Below are 22775 nucleotides of genomic sequence, written 5' to 3' on the forward strand. Positions count from 1 at the left end.
ACATGGTAAACTTTAACACCAATAGGGAGGGGTGTTTTTTCCTTTTTCTTTTTTCACTTGCAAGCAGAAAGTGTTTGCTAGCGCTGTGTTTACTGTTCTTCCCGCTGTAAACACCACTGTTTTGTTCAGAAAAAACATTGCGTGTTTTTATCATAACTCTGGTTTCACGTGGCCCATCGACACAATTCAAAAACTGGTATACAGTTTGAAGTCCGCACTTTCGACCCAAGTTGAAGTGCAGACTCTGAGTCGCTGCATCTTGTAGCTGTGTCGTCTTAAATTGGTCATGTGATTTTGACGTGCCGTCGGGTCCATCGACCCCAGAGGGTTAACCTTAGGAGCGAAAGATAGCGCAGGGTCGGAAAACTGAAAATTAGCCAGTGTTCTCGCAGGCTCCCCGTCAGCTATCAAGCTGGTGGGTACTACGTCATCTCCAAAATATTCAGAGCACATTTGCAAATATGTGATGTCTTGATAAACTGAGTAGATATTTAAAGTTTACACAGCTACATTCTTGCCTGAAAATATGTTAAAAATTTATTTTGTGACCCAGAAAGTGTAATATTAACTAACCCTTACGTTAAAAAAGAGCGGGACTGTACTTCTAAGTTTATTTCGTAAGTTTAATGACTGTAAAAATTACTTCCATTTAACTGCCTTATTAACTTTAACATCTTTAACATCTTAACATTTGCATCATACTTCAAAAACAACTTACATGTAGGGTAGGTGTACTTGGCCACCGTTTCTACCGCCTCCGTAGCTGCCGCCATTGCTGGAAACTGGAATAGGCTGAGCCATGCTATGAATTCTGGGATATCGTGGGCCACGAAGGATACACAAAGGAAGACGCATTTGTCGGCCAGATTCCCAGGAGTCTACGAATTGGGACAGCCTTCGTCGTGTCGCTCTGACGTAACTAGTCTACAAATGCGGCCTCCAAAGGATGCGGCCTGCATTTGGGACACAGCTTCAGTGTGCATCAGTGTTTGTTTGACTTTGGGACATGAACCGGACGGAATTTTGGGCACACTGTGTTATGCTAACATAGCTGTGTCACTAGCAATCACATAGCACAGCATTATATACCAGCTAGCCCAACTTCAGTAACCCTACAAATGTCACTGCTGTGTAGTTTTCTGTTTTCATTTCAAAGTTGTATGCTTTTTTTTTGTTTCCAGGATCTCGGTCAGAACATGGTATATCATGTTTAGGTAACTAGCGAAACCAGCGAGCTAACTTCCTGCTAAATTTTTACTCTGCTAAATTTATTAAATTCTTTTTTCATAGATGCCTGGATGTTAAACTTAATTGTTAAGTTTAACAATGAAACTTTAACACATACATTGCTATCTTCCAAAGAGTGACCTTTATCCTTTAGTTGCATGTGTAGAGCTGACTCTTGTCCTGTCGAGGTGGCACTATTATGTTGTACCATGTGTTTATGAAGTGGCTGTTTAGTTTGTCCAGTGTGCACTCCTCACTGTACTGTATTTGTATTTGGGATGACCTAGTTTTTGTCTGTGTGGCTGGGATTTCCCACTTGGAGAAGACTCTCCTGAGTTTCTCTGATAAACCTGCTACATAATGATAATGTTGTTCTGTTTGTAATTCTTTTTCTCATTAGTTGCTGTCAGACCTTGTTTACTGTGCATCTGTGCCGATTTGATGAAAGCCCAATTGGAATAACTGCATGTTTTAAGAGCTTTCTTTACACATGTATAGAAACATACGTTTTTTTCACCATAGCAAAGATGCTGGGAGTGCAAAATTTGAAGTATCACTTACACTTGTATGGAGGAATAAAAAAATCACCGTATAGAGAAGAGCCCAAACTATCACTTAATAATAGTTAAATTAATGTTGAAATAAGTAGTTTTGCTACATTTCACTTATTTTTCTCCAGTGTAGGTGTAGTCAAAGCTCTAGCCTTAAAAGATATTCAAACATAGCATGCCCAACATACGCTACGCCAAACTTGACAGCCGTTTATTATACTGATGACATTTTTTTCAAATGGAAGTCTCCCAATGCAGGTATAGAAGACAAAGCTTTCACAGTGGAAATAAATTTAACATGAACCTCAAACTGAGGTTTATTCTAATAATAGCCCACTTTTTTTTTTCCATTTTTTGGTTTTCCTGTTTCTTGTCTCCTGCTTCACATCTCAAGCTTCAACATCATTTGTCGACCATATCCACCTTCTGCACATATGATATCTCAGCCTTGCCGCTCTACTTGTCACTCAGGTTTGGTGTCCTCAGAACTGATTACTGTCTAGAACACAGATAATCTATTTTTACCCACCTGTATGTATGACTCAGTGGGTTGTTGAACTGAAACTGAAGACCTGTATGTTTGAAAAAATAACCAAGATGGCAAGCTCAGTTATTCTGAAAATCTTTTGTCTTGCATTGACATGTACAAGTATTTACAGATGCACACTGAATTTCACATGTGATTACATGTAAACACAATAAAAGAAAAGGAGATGATGTGAACCACTGTAAAAACAATAGGTCTGTGGAACACTAGATATTGCCCATCCAGATTACGTGATTCTGTCCAGACTCAGTTTGTAAAGGAGAACCAAATGTAGATTAGGACTCAAAGTACCAAGTAAATGTGACCTTTATGATAAAGCTGATAGCTTCAGGCCACAATGGTAACAAAGAAACGAGAATTACAGATGACTGATCTAGGAACAAAAAGACTTCCCTGGGGCATCATAAATGTTTCCATGTAGTCTCTATTGAGATTGTTTGCACACGTTTGTGTGTATCTCATCGTTGGATGCATATTTCATTATAAATATAAACACACACACATACATGGGCAAAAAAGTATTTAGTCAGCCATCAATTATGCAAGTATCTTAGCTGTTCCTAGGACTGCGCTCTTCTGGTCAGAGATCTCCAGTGTTGTTCCTGGGATCTGCTGGAGCCACTTCATGCATTTATTACTTCTACGCTGGACTACTGTAATTCATTATTATCAGGATGTCCTAAAATCTTCCTGAAAAGTCTTCAGTTAATCCAAAATGCTGCAGAGAGGGTGCTGATAGGGACTAGAAAGAGAGAGCATATTTCTCCTATATTGGCTTCCCTTCACTGGCTTCCTGTTAAATCCAGAATTGAATCAAAATCCTGCTCCTCACATACAAGGTCTTGAACAATCAGGCCCCATCTTAATAGTCTTTTAAACCATATATACCATTAAACCATTTATACACCTCTCCGCATTGAATCATTACTTATTGTTAATCTCTGGCTCTCATCATGAGCTACCATTCTCTCCCAGGTATAGGGATGGGTATCGTTTAGGTTTTATCCGATACCGGTGAAACGGTGCCGGTGCTTAAACGGTGCTCAAACCGGTGCTTAAAGAATGGAGAACACAAAATTGGTCCAAAAACCTCTCATGTTCAGCTGTTTTTTTTGTAAAAAGATAACAATGTTAGCCTTTTCTGCAGCTATAGGGCATATATGGTCTCACTCTTGGCTGGAAGCAGTGCTTAAACAATGGAAAAAACACAAATTTTGTCCAAAAACCTCTCATGTTTAACTGTTTTCCACTTTTTCTTTGGTCATTTTAGCCTTTTTGGCCAGGGTGAAGGGAGTATCTGCCATCAAACAAGAAGACAGCCGCATGTAACTACGACGGTGTTTGCTAGTTCACCTTACATGCATTAATGTAATAATGTGGTTAGCGTACTCAACGTTAATTACACACGAACAACATGAAGCTACTCACGCAGAGAAGAACGGCTGCTGCTGCCATCATCATCCGTCATCATTTCTGCTACACTGACAGGGCTAGGGGCCAGGACTCTACTCTTCGGGTTTTTGGGGGATGTTGCTAACTCCGGGTCCGATAACAGGCACCACACCCGCAGTAGATGTGCACGGTGTGAGGTCTCGCAGCAAGCTATCAAACACGGCGCATTTCTCGGCTTTAAAAAAAAAAACGCTATGCGTCGCCAGGTGTTTCATCAGATTTGAGGTCACATATCACAGTATCAGCTTAAAGCACTTGTTGCAGGCTGCTGAGTTTGCATCTTTTGCTGTGAAGTACAGCCAGACTTTTGATCGCTTGGCCTTGGGCATTTTTAATCTGTAGCTCTGCTCTAAAAGAACGTACGTACCTGGCCCTGCCTACTATCCTCGGAAACGTAAAATGATTGGCTAGAATTGGCTCAGGAAAAAAAAAAGCACCGAAATGTGCGCTGCTTTTCGGTCTGGTTACTACCGTTTATGTCAGAACCGGTCCCATCATGGCACCGGACACCGGTACCCATCCCTACCCAGGTACCATCCCTCCCTTAGGAACCTCTCCTCACTCTCAAATCAGCAATTTCTTCCCACTGCCCTCCATTAATAAACTCTCCTTCATGCATTGCTTTGGAATAACTCATTTCTCCTTCTTCTACAGTGGTCCCCACTCCTGTGAAGCTTTCTCCCTGCCATTGTGGTGACCATAGTCACCCCTGTGTTACATCAACTTTTGTTTAATACAAAGAAACTGTTTTTGAGTCCTCTTTTGCACATTGGCCTTGTGGCCCTGACATTCACATCATGGATATACACTGTACAGTCTTGAACTCTTTAAAGTTAAAAATAAAAGTGTAATTAAAAGGATTCATTTGCTGGGGTACATTTCAAATCTATTTAGCTTCCAAAATAGTTCATTGTTTAACATTAATTTATTTTTGTATTTCCTAGGGCTGATATTCCTTTAGGAGGTGTGAATAACAACCACCCTGACTGTACTGCCTTGTACTTTTGAGAAAACCTGAACTTATTACCCCTATTATTGGGGTATCAACTTCAACCCCATTAACTAATAATGGGGTAACAAGTTACCCCATTATTAGTTACAAGATACTTTTAATCCTTGCATAACAAGTGCTTTTGACTCTTTTCTCCTCTTTCTATTGATATCTGTGGAGTAACTAAGAGAATAGCATTACCAAGAGAGGGAACCTTTAGGCTCAGATTTCACAGCAGTGTCAGAGCAGCATCTGGTGTAACCTCAGTACATCACATCATTATTATTATTATTATTATTATTATTATTATTATTATCATTATGTATTTATCTTTAGTACATGTTTTGAATTTCCTACAGTGTTCTTCTGTTCTCGCTCTTCTGAGTGAATGCTGGAGAAAACAAAGCAGCAGTTATTACTAATTTTTTTTCATTATTATTATTATTATCATCAATGTGTTGGTGGTGTTCATCATATCACATACATAAATGCCAGTGCCAAGTGGAGCTTTTTTGAAAACATGTATGTTCTCAAAACAACTTTTGTTGTTTAGCTGATATTACATATTTGATATTTTTCATTTATTTATTCTTAAGCCCAAACAAAGTTCATATCATGTACAGAGAACAAGGAAAAAGAACAAAACTGTTTGCATGGAATAAAAATGTGCACACAGATAAAAAAGGGGAACTGGATGATAATGGGCTGTGAATCAGTTTTAGAGTGTGGTAAATGGGCTGCTTCTAATAAAGAACTATTCTACTGTAAGCAAGCATTCAAAGTGCTTTTATACAACTTTCCTGGTCCACCCAAGCACTTTTTTTCTGTGCTTTTCCTATGTTATGCTTTCTATCTGACATTCACAGTGTGATGGATGCATCGGGTTAGTGTCTTGCCTAAGGATATTTGGCATGCAAACTGGAGCAGGAAGGGATCAAACCACCGGCCCTTCAATTATCAGGTGATCTGCTCTACCACCTGAGCTAAAGCAACCCCAGCCTTAACATAGGCATTATAATGAGTTGAAATTGTCATGGCTACTATGAACTTATTCTTTGCATGGCTTTCAATTTCACACTTGAACTCTGCAAATTTAAAAAAAAAAATCTTTCTGCTTTTGAAAAGCAGAAAGACACGCTAGAGAGATTACATCTCTCGGATGGCCTGTAGTGGTGTGCGATACTGCATATTTTGGTATCGATCCGATACCAAGTAAATTCGGGCCAGTATCGCCGATACCAATACCGATATGATACTTTTCAATAAATAAGGTGGATGCCTCTTTGAATTGCTAAATCGCAATTAATTTTCATGACCTTAAGTGTTTTTTGTGATGTTTCCTTTAGTATTATTAATTAGTTAAAACCCAGGACATAATTAGGAGAAATAATTTATTTATAATTAAATAAAAAATGTTTTATTATTGTGGCAGGTCGTGGTCTGCAATGCCGCTGCAGGTGAGATGGACTCACCTTCACTGCATCTACAATGATGCCTCGCCGGCTTAAAACCTGTGCGCTGCTTGTGCTGTTGTTGTTTTTGGTGTTGATGTGTACAGCTGGCAGCAGGAGGGCTGCAGCCGTTGCATGTAGGCTACTGTTACAGCAACCGTGTGATCACTGTAAGGGTGGACAGCGCGCAGCTCGGGGCGAGACGGAGGCTGGCGCGCCAGCGGGACCTACCAAGCTGGAGACGGAGGTCGAGGTGCGTGGGGGTCCTGCCACGCCTGAAGGCGGCATGCTGTCCGCTTCGGCACGCAGGCTGCCCAGCTGCCTGTGAGCCCCGGCTCACTTCCACGCCTGCTTCGCCACCGCTGCTTGCCATATGGGTGGCCATCAGGCTAGCTCCGGGGCTTCCGCTGGAGGCGCGGGCGACGGCCAGAGTGGACACTTCCCCATCGCTGGGCTGGGGCATGGGGCGCCGATGGTCCGGGCCGATTCCCTCGCCTGCTCGCAGGGTGAGGTGAAGCGGGCGAGGGGGGTATGTGGCAGGGCGTGTTCTGCGATGCCGCTGCAGGTTTGGTGGTGGTGATGTGTACGGGCTGCCAGCGGGAGAGCTGCAGCCGTTAAATGTACTGTTACAGCAACCGTGTGATTATTGTAAGAATAAATGATGCTGCGAAGCATGAAAATGCCATCGGGTCTGCCGTGGTGGCGATCTTTTTGTTTTTGTTTTAATCTCAAGTGTCAACCAGTAAACAAATTAAAACAAATACTGTTGATAAACTATAATACAAAAAATCACAATTAAAATTCTCAACAACAAAAACAAAAAAATATATATAATTAATATGTAAACAACTTAACAACCCCCAACGTGTCTAAGTGCAACACCGAAACATAAAAGTGGGGGAGAGGGAGCAAAGTGCTCTCCGCTGACACAGGAGCGGTGAGTCCAGCGACCTGGTTGTTTCGTTTTTGCCAAAAGCACAGCATAGCAAACAAGCAGAACTCAAAGTAAAGAATTGATCTCACCATGCTAGTATCGATCCAATACTGATGCCGACTTAGGATCGATACTATTGATATTTGGATCGAACTGACCACCACTAATGGCCTGGGAGCATCTTGGTGTTGGAAGTCCTACTTGATTAGACAGCATTAGTACTGCATGCATGTCAAACAACATGTGCAAGGGTGGTCCTAGCCTGTTTGGTGCCTGGGCAAACACTCCCTCCTATGATGAGGCTTCATTCCAGCTATGTAAAATGTGACCTTTATTTCTTCTGTCTCCTTCTTTTCTACTTGAAGAGGCAGAGAAAGTTTCGAGGAAATGATGTTAAGGAGCATGCCCACTTCAGGGCAGATCAAAGCTGACCCTAGTTGATATTTATGTAATACAGTTCTCCTTCATGTAATCCTTGCACCTTTTTACGAGCAGTATTTTTTTTTCTTCTGTGTAGCTTCAAATATGGTCAGGTCTCTCTTGGAAATGAGATTTTTAATCTCAATGAGATTTTTTTTACCTGGATAAATAAAGGACTAATAATAAATAAATAAACAAATAAATAAATAATGCCATAAACATGTCGAGCTCTTCCCCAGACTCTTTCTTTTCCTTTTCTTTTTTTTTTGAAATGTTGCTCCTTTAGAGTTCAAACTGAACAGCGAGAGCTTTTGGCTCAAATGTATAAATTTTGATGTTGTTGTTTGATCCACCATTTACAAGGTTTACACACACAGTGGTAAATACACTCACCTAACAGGCTAAAGATCCCTGGTTCCATCCTACACTCAAAAAAGTCAGCTAAGGCAGTTGTTTGATTAATTCAATAGACATTTGTCTATTTAACATGAACATATTGAGTTTATGTTTTTAAATCATTATCAGTTGTTGGTTTAACATAAAATAACAAAACGTTTAATGAACTAGATTTGCATTTTCAGTTCAATTAAATGTAATTATTTTAAATCAACAACTCTAAAACCGATGCCTAGTGCGCATGCTCAAACTTCCCAGAAGTGAAGAGGCGGGAACGCGGAGAAAGTTATATGTGTTCAGTGAACTGCCGATTCCCTCTGCGGAATCTTCCACAATACAGGTAAGTAATAAATAACTGAAAATATCTTAGTCAAACGAAGTGGTTCCCTCGGTTAATTGTTTAACAATGTTTTTAATTCCAAATGTAAGTTGCCATTAGCAGTGTTGGGTGTAATGCAACACATGTTTACGCGTTACTGTAATTAAATTACTTTTCCACTGAAAAAGTAGAGTAACTAAATACTGTTCATTTTTAGGTATTTTAATTACAGTTACTTACAATGTACTTGCGTTACATTGTAAAATAATTAAACTCGCTGAATATCATTATTTAATTTCAATAATTTATCTTCTAAATGTAGACATAAACTCTGCCGCTTTAACATCGCTGTAGTGCAGCTGCACGTCATTTCACGCCAGTTTGCTGCATAGTCGTATTCTAAAGCGGAAGATGTCGGACTCGGCTGAAGAGAGTGGCTGTTTTCTGAAATGGACATATTCCCGTCTCTTCACTTTTCTGAAACAAGCAGACAAGAACATTACAGTAATATGTAAAAACTATCAGCCACTGTTGATAGCATGAGTAATCTACTGAAGCACCTGACACGAGAGCATAGACGAACACTTCTGAGTGATCCTTGTTCATTATCCATGGATAACATGGGGAACACATGGATCCTGCTAAGCAGGGAAACCTTGATTTTACTTCAGCAGCACAGAAAGCATCTGAAGGTGAGCTTAAAAAAATGATTGCAGGCTACATTGTAGAAGAGATGCTACCGCTGCGTACTGTAGAGCAACCCCCGGGCCACAGACCGGTACCGGTCCGTGAGTCGTTTGGTACCGGGCCGCGAGAGTTGAGGCTCGGGTGTGAAATGTATGGTTTTCAGGGTTTTTATTGGTTTTTAGCATTATTTTGTTATCGTTTTTATCGTTAACTCGGTTTTCCTGGGTCTTTTCATGTGTGTTATGAATAAATCTTCTTTTTTTTGGTACCGGTACTAGTTTTATTTTGTTGTATTTATCCGCGACACCTTAAAGGCCGGTCCGTGAAAATATTGTCGGGCATAAACCGGTCCCTGGCGCAAAAAAGGTTGGGGACCGCTGCTGTAGAGTCTCCGTCTTTAAAAAATAAATAAATTATTATTTAAAGAGTTTAATTTCTATTGTTTGTCCACTCAAGGTTTATAGGGATTTTAAGAAGTATTTAGTTAAATTACTTATTGAGTAATTAAGTTACTTTTCAGACACAGTAATTAGATAAGTATTTTAAATACACTATTGATTAAGTAATTAGTAATTAATTACTTTTTTAAAGTAACTTACCCAACACTGGTCATTAGACAACGGGAGCGGAGCAAATACAGTGAAAATCGGGTATTAGATGGTGCCAATCGGTACCGTCTAATACCTGATTTCTAATCCACTCCGGCTATATTTATGTCATTATTAGCATTTCCCCTTCATTGCTTTTCATTTTTTCTTGTTACCCGTTTTCGCAGTTACTCTTATAGTGCTTTTAGTGGTTATTGATATGTTTAGTTCAATATTTAACACGTTTGTAATTCACTTTCAAAGTAAATGAAGTTAGCTAAAGCTAGTATGGTTGTCTCATTGAACTTTTACCTAGCTCTGTTAGGATTCACTTTGGTTTTAAATGACGGTTATTGTAAGACATGGTCTTTCTTCACTTTTTTTATTATCATTTGCATTTCTTCTTTCTTTCTTTCTCTCTCCTTTTTTTAAGCATTCGGCCTCTCACGGTAAGGCAAGTTAAACTAGCGTGCGCGAGCTGCTAAATATTAGCTGTTTCCAAATTCAGGGGCTGCATCCTTCGAATTGACTTGAACGCTAGTGCATTGAAAAAATAGCATGAACACGAGGTCAGAGGAAAAGGCAATGGCGGATAGTTATGAAAATCGCCTGTCGGACCTTTACCACAACTACCAGCATCTTTATTGCATAGTGTGAAACACTGCTATTACATTTGGCAACAGATTGGATATTTATCTGTGAATTTTATATTGCAAGAGGTATTTATATGTATTTGTATTTTTTTAATACATTTGCAACAAAATAAAAAAAAAATCCACTGTGCAATTTTTATAAAATAATTTTGTCTGTTTTCTTTACCATAGTAACACCACAAAGAAAGCTGCCCCCTTTTTCTGATTGTTTGTGCCTCCTCTTTAATACATGGTAAGTTTTTATCATCATACATTTTTTATGATAGTTTTATGATTTAATCAAAGTGAAAAAAAAGGTGCCAATAAAACCATCCTTAAAACTGCTTCTCTTTTTTTTCTTTCAGTGACTTGTATGTGGCAGTGCAAGCGTTGTTCCATCAGGGAGAGTAGTAGGTACAAATTATTGAAACACTGTAGATTACATCACCATTATGGACCCAGCCAGCGTTATCTTTGTATATGTAAATTGTCCATGCACATTTAAGACTTGGTGTGGACTAAAAACACATGTTTACAGATGTCACTCTTCTCATTTTAAACAGACAGCTGTCAGTTCAGTCACTTTTAGGTGCGAGTTGTGTGACTGCAGTGACCTTACCACAGAGAGAGATTATTTTGGACATATTGGATCACATTTACAAAATAGTGAGACAGTAATTTTTTTTTATTTTCAGGCTGCTCTTTCAAGACAAATATCTTTGGTACATTTTATACACACAAAAAGACGAAGCATCATTCAGATTCACTTAAAGATTTCAAGGTAGGTTTAGTGGTGTGTTTTGACCCAGCATACCATTCTGATGACCCTGAAGGTGTAGGTGTAGGTGCTAGTTGCTCTGATTTCTTAGATCCTGCAGTTGGAACTGAGTTGGTGTCACATCCTAATTGTTTTTTTCCACACTAGATATATTTCTACTAATGAAATTAGTTTGCTAACAGCAACAGGGATGAGTCAGTGAGTCCGTTGGGCTTGTGAATCATGATTCACAAGTCAGTAGAGTGATTCTCGAGTATTAAACGATTCGTTCATGATTCGCACATCACTACTCTATACTTTACGAGAACGGATGACAACAGGGCAACTTGCAATACTTGCAAAGTAGATATTTCATTTAAGGGAGGAAACACTACAAATATGCAAAAGCATTTGCTCACAAAACACACAATAACCTTAAATGAATGTCGTGTTTTTAATTCTGCTCCGGACTCGTCAATCTCAACCCAGCAGTCTACCGGTAGCGTCTCCTTTCAGGCCAGGATAGACGAATGTCACCGAGCAGTGATTAAGTTTGTGGCCAAAGGCTTGCACTTATTTGCCACAGCAGATGCCCCCGATTTTTGGTAAGTGAATGTGTTTAATTGTGGGCAGGGACATTACTGGATATTCTTGTGTAATTGCTACAGGAAAATTTATGTTATACTTTGTTATTGCTTGTTCAAAGAGAAGATATAAAACAAAGTTCTAAGCTAATCGACCTTAGTGTTCTCCTTTTTTAAAAAGAATTGATAAGAGAATCGATAAAGAATCGAATCGTTAAACAGAATCGAAAATGGAATCGTGAAAATCTTATCAATACCCATCAATACAGGTCAATGAGACAGAGTCAGAGGTGAAGTGTTGCACTCTGTCAGGACTCACTGTGAGAGACGCTGCTGAATGAACATCTGAAAACAACATGCAGTGAAGAGACAAAGCTCACAGATGTTAGGATTCAAAATATCACAGTGAAAATTGTTTGTTTGAAGCTTTTTTTTCTGAAGATCAGTGATAATATTTCAGTACAATACAGTGTTTGTTTGGTCAAACTATGATCTTTATCATGAAAACTTTATCACCTATATTAAATTCAATGGTCCAGAATTAAAAACAAATAAGAAAACCTACATAAAATAAAAATTAAACATAAAAATGAAAGAATATAAACATTTTTTTCTGTTAGAAGGAAGTTGTACCAATCTCTCCACAGTATTGGTGCCAAATCTTTTTCTTGTTAAACCCACAATAACTGCAAATAAATCTATGAATAAGATTTGTTATTACAGCTTTAAATGTAGTGACTCCTGCAGCTGGAAACAAATCACCGCCACTGAACCATCTGGGTCTCTCAGTAATAATCTCACGGCAACATTAGAAGCTACTTGAAGTTTCTATAAACTTGCTTTCCTACAGTTTGTCCACAGTGTGCATGTTTGTTGCTGCACAAGCAAATATCTTCATCATCTGTCATGTAATAAGATGTCTGACATACGTTACCTTACAGACCATTCTAACATCAGCAAATCTTACATGTTTGTTCTCTTTGCTTCTACAAATCATGACAACACACTCACAACACTCTACATCAAAAGCAGAATATGTGTGAAGGAGCTGCTGGAGCACTACAACGACTAAACACCGCAAGGTCATCTGTGCGTACAGTGTGGTTCAGAGGAATCCTGCCACTCATGCAGCCAGTTTTACAGGCTTTCAATAAGTCATAAATATGAAGATTAAAATGAGCCGAGGAGAAGAATCCTCCTTGTCTAACTCCATTGCTCACCCTAAACAGGACTGAAATGCTGTCATCCCATTTTACTTCAAACTCTGGATGGCACACCAGCAAGTCAGGACTCTCATGATCTGATCCCCTCTTTGTCTCAGACTAACAAATAGCTTTCTGCTATTTACACCATGCAAGCATTGGAACCATCAGTGAAACATATAAAAACCGATCTTTTTTAAATGTAGCGGAATTTTCCCCTCTAAATTTTTTTATTCCCTTTGATATGAACACAAATTATGTTTAAACTTAAATACTGGCTAGTTAACTCTCATGGCCCTGTGACCCAATATTTTGTGTTTGCCAGTAACTGTTTTGTGGAATGAGGTTTAAGACAATCAGTTATTTCTTGAGTGCATTATTTGCTCATGCTTTTGAGTTTGCCTGGTTCCAAATTTAATTTAAGCAGGTTCTCTTTTGTGTCTAGAATCTCTTTGGCACTCGCTCTCTGTTTGTTTAGTTTTGGATTTTATTTTGACAATCCCTGTCTCATGTGCATTTTGCACAGATTGCTCCCCCAGCATTGCTAGCTGCCTCGCTGGGAGCTAACAAGTTTCCAGGAGGGTTTCAGCAGCAATCTCACTTAATGTTGCCCATTGCTGGCCTGAGTTTGGCGCATTCTACGGACCCGATGCCGAGAACAAAATGAGTCATCAGTGAACGGGTTACTCTGCCATCCAGATGATGTCCTGGTATTTATCCTGATTCGTTTGGCTGTATGTGAAACCATACAGCCACGCACTGTCGTGTGGGAAAAGGTATGGTTTCTGTTTTCTTTTCTGTTGTGAACTTGAGACTTGATTTTTTTTTTTTTGTCCTTTATTTATCCAGGCAAAAATCTCATTTCCAAGAGAGACCTGGTATCTGGCACCTGGCTAACTCCTGATGCTGTACCTCCAGTCAGCTTAAGAGACTGGGACCCCACAGTCATCTCCTGCTCACTACAGTTACACCTTCAAAGAAGAGACTATATGTTTTCATATCAAAAGGACATTTTGTTGGGACTGACTAGTAGAAACTGGGAATATCTCCTTGGGAACATTGTAAATCGCGTTATGTTTGTGATATAGTGTTAATCATTCTAGACAGGGAGAGTGAATTGACATAATCTGGAGACCACTGGGCTTTAAAAGAGGGTTTCCTACAGTTCTATCCTCATTCTGGCCATCCAAACAAATTAAAGTTTCATGTTCTTTAAAGGTGACTGTTTGTTGCTTATGTTGTTATTGTCTGATGGTACTGTGCAATCCAGGTAGCCGTCGTTTCTCAAGCTTGAATTCTGGAGCTCCTCTTCTTTGCCTGGAGCAGTCAGACAGGTGAAAACATCCTTAGAGTTGTAAGTACCAGGGTCAATTGCACTAGCAGATCGTTACATGGAGAAACCTTTTAAACTGAAGCGCGCTCATGAACACAGGTGCTCCCATACACAAACTATCTTCCTTGGCTGCTACCATAAAGCATATTGTGCACTGTCGGTCCTGCATGCTGCTGAATATCATTCAATATTTAGTATTTACTGTTGCACATATCTAGCTTGTTGTCTCTATATTGTGTTGTTCTCTTGTTGTTTGTTTTCTCTTTTCTTCTTTTAACAGGTGATCCCCCTTCCCCTCTGTTTTCTTTCTCCCCTTCTTTTTTTCTCTTCTCCCTTTCAGTATAATTCTCTGTCCAAGTTGTAATAGCTTAAAATAAAATAAAGTAAATCAGCTGGGCATCTTTCCTGGCTTTCAGACAACAATTCTGATTGCTAAATTACCAAAATGGACGGGCGAAAAAACCAGAAGAACTGATAATTGTGAATTAATAGTTGGGACAGTGATAACTGTTATAACTGTGAGCTGAATGTAAAGTGAGCTGTAACTAGAGTGCAGATTAAAAATAGTTTGATGAGTTTAATAAAAGCATTAATTTGGGGTTGTTGAGAGAGCACAAATCAGACATTTTGACTTTAAAGCAAATCGGTAAAACTGGAAGCCAAAGGATGGAAAACATGCAAAAAATCCATTACCAAGCAGAATTGTTGATGTGAAAACCAAATGTTCATAAGTCAAAAGTTCTTAAGTCACAAATACAATTGCATACATTTCGTAAATGAACTTGTTTTATATACAACAACATACGGAGCCCCGCAGGGGACATGGGAGAAAAAAAAAATTAAGACAGACTTTTGCGAGATCTCGCAAAAGTTTTGCGAGATCCCGAGTTAGTTTTGCAAGATCTCGCAAAAGTTCATCGTAATTTTTTTTTTCTCCCATGTCCCCTGCGGGGCTCCGTAACAACATGAATACATTCTAAACTTGTTATTTTTTACGTATCACTACTTCACAGAGTCCCAGCTGTAGATGTTCTGTGGTGACGAAAAAGGGGTTTATATTTATGTTGGAGGGAATGAAGAATCCAGCTCTGAGCTCAGGTGACTGAGGAAATGCTGGGTGCATACATGAGAAGCTGGTGGATATCAGCTTTAAGGATGTGTGTTGGGTCACTGGCTGCCCCTCGTGCCTGTCCCACCTGTGACTTCCTGTCGGAGAACAATAAAGTTTATTGTAAAAGCATCGTCTGCCCTTGATATAATGCAAAGTTCTGTTTTGTGTGATTGAGTCTTTACAGAGAGTGTAAAGTTACCTGTATCCTTACAGGCTTTGTTTAGAAGGTGCAGACACACTCTGTGTGGAGGAGAAAATCATCTGGTTTTGACTTGTATACATCTGGTCTCAGACATAAACACATCTTATCATTTGTAATGTGTTTTGTGTTGTGAAGATTTTTTGTGCAAAACATGTGAAGCTGAAACACTTCTCTATCTTCTTCTGTATCAGTGAAAACTTATTAATACCTCTTCCCTTTTTTTGGTGTTCATTACCTTCACCCTGGATACTTGAAGCTATGGTGTGTTTTGTACTGCGATGCTGTTACTCTACTAAATAAAACTGACTGTCAGACAGAGATGAGCTCATGCTTTGTTCAGTTTAATCAGAAATGCTCAGATGTTTATTATTGAAGGATGTAATTAAAGTGAAATACAGTTTATTATCGTCTTGCCTTTGGTCCAAACTAACATATGGTTTTTAGTGGAGTGGCACTCTGAGATCACTACAATGTGTTGTCAGATATATCTGACAATATCAGTTATTCAAACAGTGATACTAATAGTGCCTGAAATAGATTACTTTAGCTTGTAAATACAGTAAATATCTAGCTTGCAAAGAATGATGAATCTATTTTTTTATTTTTCATTTGTTTGGTGTTAAACTGTTTTTTGCTATCTCACTAAATACACTATATGCAGTGATTGAATTAAGAAGCAAAGAATGAAATAATAGATTTACATCTCCATGTTTTCATACATGAGAAAGGCCAGGCCTGGCAAAAACCAACAATAGGGTGTGTTTTTGCAATTCACGTTAAACAAATATACCTCAGGTATATAAAAGGTGTAAGAAAACTTTCCAGATGATGGAAAGAACATTACTTCAGAGTAATAGCTTTTTAATTTTAATTAGGGATGCACCGATACCGATACTGGTATCGGGTATCGGGGCCGATACTGTAAAATGTGTGCATAAGATAAGATAAGATAAGATAACCTTTATTAGTCCCACACGTGGGAAATTTGTTTTGTCACAGCAGGAAGTGGACAGTGCAAAAGTTATGAAGGACAATTAGAATAAAAAAATAAATAAATAAATAAATAAATAAAAAAGAATAAATACAGTACACAACTGTACAGAATAGAATAAAAATAGAATAATATATACAGTAGAATAAATAGAGTAAAATATACAATAGGATAAAAATAGAATACAAATGTTATATACAACAGAGTGAAAAATACAACGGTTGCCAGAAAGATTATTGCACATTGTGTTATTGCACATTTGTGGATGTGTGTGATTGATCAGTTAAATGCTTTATTGTGGAGTCTGACAGCAGTGGGGAGGAAAGACCTGCGAAATCTCTCCGTCCCACACCGTGGGTGCCGCAGTCTCCCACTGAAGGAGCTGCTCAGTGCTGTCACAGTCTCATGCATAGGGTGGGAGATGTTGTCCAACAGGGATGACAGCTTAGCCACCATTCTCCTGTCACTCACCACCTCCACTGGGTCCAGAGGGCATCCTAGAACAGAGCTGGCCCTTCGGATCAGCCTGTTCAGTCTCTTCCTGTCCCCAGCAGAGATGCTGCCTCCCCAGCAGACCACACCATAAAAGATGGCTGAGGCCACCACAGAGTCATAGAAGGTCTTCAGGAGTGGGCCCTCCACTCCAAACGACCTGAGTCTCCGCAGCAGGTACAGCCTGCTCTGCCCTTTCCTGTAGAGGGCGTCTGAGTTATGAGTCCAGTCCAGTTTGTTGTTCAGATGAACACCAAGGTACCTGTAGCTGTCCACAGTCACAATGTCCATACCTTGGATGTTCAGTGGTTGCAGTGGAGGATGTTTGTGCCTGCGGAAGTCTACCACCAGCTCCTTGGTTTTACTGGCATTGATCTGGAGGTAGTTCAGCTGGCACCAGTCCACAAAGTCCTGAGTCAGTCCTCTGTACTCCTTGTCATCCCCATCAATGATGAGGCCGACTATTGCAGAGTCATCAGAGAACTTCTGCAGGAAGCACTGGGTGGAGTTGTGGGAGAAGTCTGCAGTGTAGATGGTGAAGAGGAACGGAGCCAGAACCGTTCCCTGTGGGGCCCCCGTACTGCAGACGACCCTGTCCGACACACAGCCCTGAGTCCTCACATACTGCGGTCGGTCGGTGAGGTAGTCCAAAATCCAGGTAGTGAGGTGATGGTCCACTCCTGAGTTCTCCAGCTTGTCCTTCAGAACCGACGGAAGAATGGTGTTAAAGGCACTGGAGAAATCAAAGAACATGATTCTCACAGTGCTCCCAGCGGTCTCCAGGTGAGCGAGGGAACGGTGCATGAGGTGAATGACGGCATCATCCGCTCCAATGCCAGGCTGGTAGGCAAACTGAAGTGGGTCCAGTGATGAGCTCACAAGGCGCCGAAGCTGAGCCAGGACCAGCCGCTCCAGGGTCTTCATCAGGTGGGATGTCAGAGCCACCGGCCTGTAGCTGTTGAGGTCCTTGGGGCGTGAAGTCTTTGGCACTGGAACAACACAGGAGGTTTTCCAGAGCTGTGGGACTCTTCCCAGCCTCAGGCTCAGGTTGAAGAGGTGCTCCATCACACCACACAGTTGGTCCGCGCAGGACCTGACGACCCTCGAGCTGATGCCATCTGGACCCGCTGCCTTCTTGCCATTAATCCTCCTCAGTTCCCTCCTAACCTGGGTGGATGAGAGAGACAGGCTGGAGCCTTGTGTTGGTTGTGTATTGGATGCTGTTGATGGGGGTGGGGAGGAGTGAGCAGGGTGAATAGAGGAGGTGTGAAGTGTCTGAGGTGTCAGAGGTGGAACAGCAGCAGTGGGGGAGGGTGAGTCTGCAGCCGATGTTGGAGACTGCCTCATGGCTGAATCAAATCTGTTGAAGAAATGATTCAGTTCATTTGCCCACCTCACATCCCTCCCAGGCAGAGAGTTCTGATGTTTGTGGCCTGAGATGGTTCTGAGGCCTCTCCAGACTTCACCGACGTTATTATGCTGAAGCTGGTTCTCCATCTTCTGCCTGTAGCTGTCCTTCCCATTCCTTATCAGTCCCCTCAGCTCTCTCTGCACCTTTTTCAACTCCTCTTTGTCTTTGGATTTGAAGGCCCTCCTCTTCTGCTTGAGGACGGCTTTAATTTCTGGGGTAATCCAAGGTTTGTTATTGGAGAAACACCGTACAGTCCTGGTAGGTACGGTGTTATCCACACAGAAATTAATATAGTCCGTAATGCATGTAGTAAGGCTGTCGATGTCCTCTCCGTGGTCGTCACAGATCACCTCCCACACAGTCGACTCAAAACAATCCTTAAGAGCCTCCTCGCTCTCCTGCGACCATCTCTGCACTGTGCGGGTGACTGGTGGCTCCCTGCGCACTAAGGGCTCATACACAGGGACAAGGTGCACCAGGTTGTGATCAGATCTGCCCAGAAGGAGAGGTGATGAACTGTATGCCTCTTCAGCATTGGCATACAGTAAGTCCAGTGTTTTATTGTGTCTGGTTGGGCAGGTCACATACTGGGTGAAGGTGGGCAGTGTGGAGTCCAGTGAGGCATGATTGAAGTCCCCTGATATTATGAGGAGGGCTCTCGGAGATTGTGTTTGCAGTCTGCTGACCACTGAGTGGAGAGTGTCACAGGCTGCATCCGCGTTGGCCGAGGGGGGGACGTACGCTGTTATCGCGATAACATGCGAGAATTCCCGGGGCAGGTAGTATGGACGCATGCTAACAGCTAACAGCTCAACGAGTACGAGAGGATACTCGTACTCGTAAAAGTTAACCGATACCATGAACCGATACTAATGTAGCCCGTAAAAGTTAACCGATACCATGAACCGATACTAATGTAGCCCGGATGGGAATTTGGGAGTGGATACTCATAATTCCCATGGACATAAACGCCACGGTAACATAAGGTGTTCACAGTTGATGTTATGTGATGTAACTCTACCCTGAATGTAATTTGCCCTTTTAATATGTCGCAAGGTAAATACAGGTAATTAGAGCAATCAAACTGTTATGTTAATCATAAAAAATTATTATTTTATGGTATGTAACTCTGAAGGGAGTTAAAATATTTTTCAGAGTTCTCATTTTCTGGAGGCCTGTGAAGGTAGCATAAAACGGGACCTTGCATGGAGAGATGTACGAGGTTAGCTGAACCAAAGTGAGAGACTCGGCTAGTTTTACTGAGGTTAACCAGCACAAAAGAGTGTGTGACTAGAAAGCTGACCGTGTGAGAGCTTCACAACAGAGTGTGGGTGAAGTGACTTTTTGTTTCAATGGTCGCACCACCGTGCTGTGTTTCCAGCTACGACCGCCGAGGCTAAAGGCTAGCCCGGACTGCTTGGCTTCGCCAAGGAGGCAGCCGCTATGGACTGTCGGAGAGCTGGACAGTGACTCGCTAACGTGCTGTAGCAGAGACAGCATCGGGTCCGCAGGGAGTGGATTTAGTGTGGGACTGGTGAACGGCGACCTACCGATCAGCTGAACTGTAAGTCAGACTTTTGTGCTCTTAACTGGGGAGAAGAGGATTTTTCTCCATCGTCCGGCGTGAGCAGCAAACAGGCCTGCAACAAGTGTGAATGTGAGTGTGTGTGGGGCCCATGTGTGAATATTGTATGTTTAGTGGATTTATATAACGTGTTTTGGAGTGTATATTAGTGAGTCACTTACCAAAAGGTGATAACATAAGTTGGGTTGTTTAATATAATTTGAAAGGGAATTATTTCATTTATACAGTGTATTTCATTTGGTTAAGGAATTGGAATATCATTTGAGTTTAAAAAAGGGATGTGTTGTACAGTATTTGTCTCTGCCCTTACGTTCAGTAAACGTTTCGTTTGTGTTAAAGAGTTGTCTGGGGTCGTTTCTTTACTACTGGTTAAGTTTAACTTGTGTGTGGTAGAAGTATCGGTTTTTGTACTTGGTATCGGCAAGTACTCAGATCCAAGTATCGGTATCGGATCGGTTTGAAAAAATTGGTATCGTTGCATCCCTAATTTTAATTTTAACAAAACTTTTTAATTTGTCACATATAGAACGGAATTATGATACAATATCATTCTGTTTATGAAGCAGACAAAATTTCACTAAACTCTGAATGGCCTTCTATGTGGAAAAGAAATAGTAAAAAACTTATATGATTTACTCATGAAAGTGGCCACTTTCTCATTACTTTCATATATTGTTTTACTAAGTATCCAAAACATACAAGTTTCATTTATATAATTTTTCAAGGGATCTTATATCTGTTTTCACTCTTGTATGCTTTTCATACAAGTTTCACACAAGACAGATGCAAACTTTGTAAGATTTATATATATCTTTTCCATATTCAACTCTGGCTATGTGTAGTGGTAGTATGTAGTAGCTAAGTTTGGTAAGTGAATAACTAAACTCCAATACTGACCTTTAATTACCTGCAACATAATGAAATAACACATTTCAGTACAAACACTGAATTGAATTTTTTGACTGTACCTGAAGCTCACATCTGGACATTGATGTAAAAAGCACTCCCCTCTGGTTCATCATACTCCCCTGTTAAAATGATCAAATGAAATCAAAAAGAAATTAATACTTAAAAACTTTCTGATCACTCTGAGAGGAAGGGACATTCTCATATTCATCTGCTCCTGAAATGTTCATAATTTTATTTACAAGACTGTAAAAACATGTCGCATGGAATAAGTTTCATTAAATCAAAATAGGTTTTATCTCTAACTGCTCTGTGCTTTCCAGCACATATACTGTACCATTTCTGTTTGTCACTTGTGTGACTGATTCATAGATGTCAGCAGTACCTAAAGAAAAAAAACAAGCCAGGCTCACATTAATCATTTTATTACAGTTACACTAAAGATCAGAGCAAAACAGAAACACTGTGTGAGTCAAAACCAGGACTGTAAGATCTTTAAATGCTCTTTGAAAAACTGCTGAACACAAACTGAACCTAAGAAATGTTACTACCAATGAAGGTTTGATGAAAGTCAATATTAATAATAATAATAAAGATCGGTTTAAATAGTGACCAGAATAAGGAGAGTTGTATTCATGAGTTTCATCCTGGTTGACTCCCTGATTTGTGGAGGAGCCCGGACTGTGACTCTCAGACTGGATCGACCTAAAACAGGAAATAAACACAATAAACTCAAAAGTAACTGATGTTTGTTTAAAATAATAATAAAAAGTATTTTACCAACCTGGTGAAGCAGGAATCTGTGAAAGAGACAAATGTTATTACACATGTTTGTCATGGATAAATTGTTCCACTGATATTTAGTGTCATGAGATCAGAATACATGTATATGTGTGAATAATTAAAGTGTATGTAGTAAATAAACTCTCTAATACAGCATGAAAAGAAGAGGCTCTTACACTTGGACTGTCTGCAGCGATACAACAAGAGCAGGAGAATAATAATGAGAGAGACTCCACAAACCAGTCCAACCATCAACCACACAGGAGATGAAGAGCTGTCACCTCCTGGAACAGCTGCTGTAATGACTAATGACAATTAAGTATTAATAAAATATAATTATATGGGATATTTTATAAATGTTCTCACAAAATAGATCCAGGTGACTTCAAAGTTAAAAGAGACTAGATCTAATGTTCCTTATAATAATGAAAATCATTTACAGAAATTGTCCTAATGGACCTACACCCATTTTCACACCTTGGCTCGTATGATTAAACAGAGGATCAATAAGGCAGCGGTCCCCAACCTTTTTTGCGCCACGGACCGGTTTATGCCCGACAATATTTTCACGGACCGGCAATAAGGTGTCGCGGATAAATACAACAAAATAAAACTAGTGCCAGTACCGAAAAAACGAAGATTTATTCATAACACACGTGAAAAGACCCAGGAAAACCAAGTTAACGATAAAAACGATAACAAAATAACGCTGAAAACCGATAAAAACCCTGAAAACCATACATTTCACACCTGAGCCTCAAACGACTCACGGACCGGGACCGGTCCGAAGCCCGGGGGTTGGGGACCGCTGCAATAAGGGGTCCATGTCCCTCTTGGGGGACACTCCCACAGAGCTTAAATCTGGGACTCTCCAAAATTTGACCCTACAACTGAAGAGGCTTCCAGACACTTTTCTTTCCAAGCTCCTTAGACTACGATGACCTGAATAACTGAGAACCTTCACAGACATTTACAGAAACACATCAAATGTTTTGATCGTGCTCACCTTTAACTAACATCCAGCTCTGTGCTGACTCTCTTCCTGAGTACTGACACTTGTAGAAACCTTCATCAGACTTTGACACTGCAGAGATCTTCAGCTCCCCTCGGGGATCATTTTGAATAAGTTTGTCATTGTGATAGAAAAACACATTGGAAAGTATTTTTTGTGTTTTCAAACTGCAGCTCAGACTAACAGAAGCTCCCTCAGTCACAGGATGAACA

The 22775-nt window shown here is 40.3% G+C and overlaps 1 protein-coding gene and 1 long non-coding RNA gene across 3 annotated transcripts in view; one reads left to right on the top strand and one right to left on the bottom strand.

Moving 5' to 3' along the window:
• LOC109198185 (low affinity immunoglobulin gamma Fc region receptor II-b) overlaps positions 1-21837 on the bottom strand; it is a 997390-nt gene extending 975553 nt beyond the window's left edge. The window contains exons 1-4 of the mRNA XM_025906008.1: positions 21728-21837; positions 21553-21568; positions 21382-21473; positions 21106-21153 (exon numbers count right to left, since the gene is read on the bottom strand). Coding sequence (XP_025761793.1) covers positions 21106-21153; positions 21382-21473; positions 21553-21568; positions 21728-21803 — 232 coding nt within the window. The 5' untranslated portion in view covers positions 21804-21837. The remainder of the gene's footprint in view (positions 1-21105; positions 21154-21381; positions 21474-21552; positions 21569-21727) is intronic.
• On the top strand, positions 8138-10997 carry LOC102078457 (uncharacterized). Of its 2 annotated transcripts, none has more exons than XR_268028.4 (3): positions 8138-8309; positions 10387-10447; positions 10560-10996. It is a non-coding gene; the product is annotated as an uncharacterized LOC102078457 (long non-coding RNA). The 2 variants fall into 2 exon arrangements; XR_002059180.2 differs by lacking the exon at positions 8138-8309 and adding an exon at positions 8846-8980 and having other exon boundaries at positions 10560-10997.
• Positions 21838-22775: the final 938 nt, after the last annotated feature.

The sequence above is a fragment of the Oreochromis niloticus genome, linkage group LG3, assembly GCF_001858045.2.
Source record: "Oreochromis niloticus isolate F11D_XX linkage group LG3, O_niloticus_UMD_NMBU, whole genome shotgun sequence".
NCBI lineage: Eukaryota > Metazoa > Chordata > Actinopteri > Cichliformes > Cichlidae > Oreochromis > Oreochromis niloticus.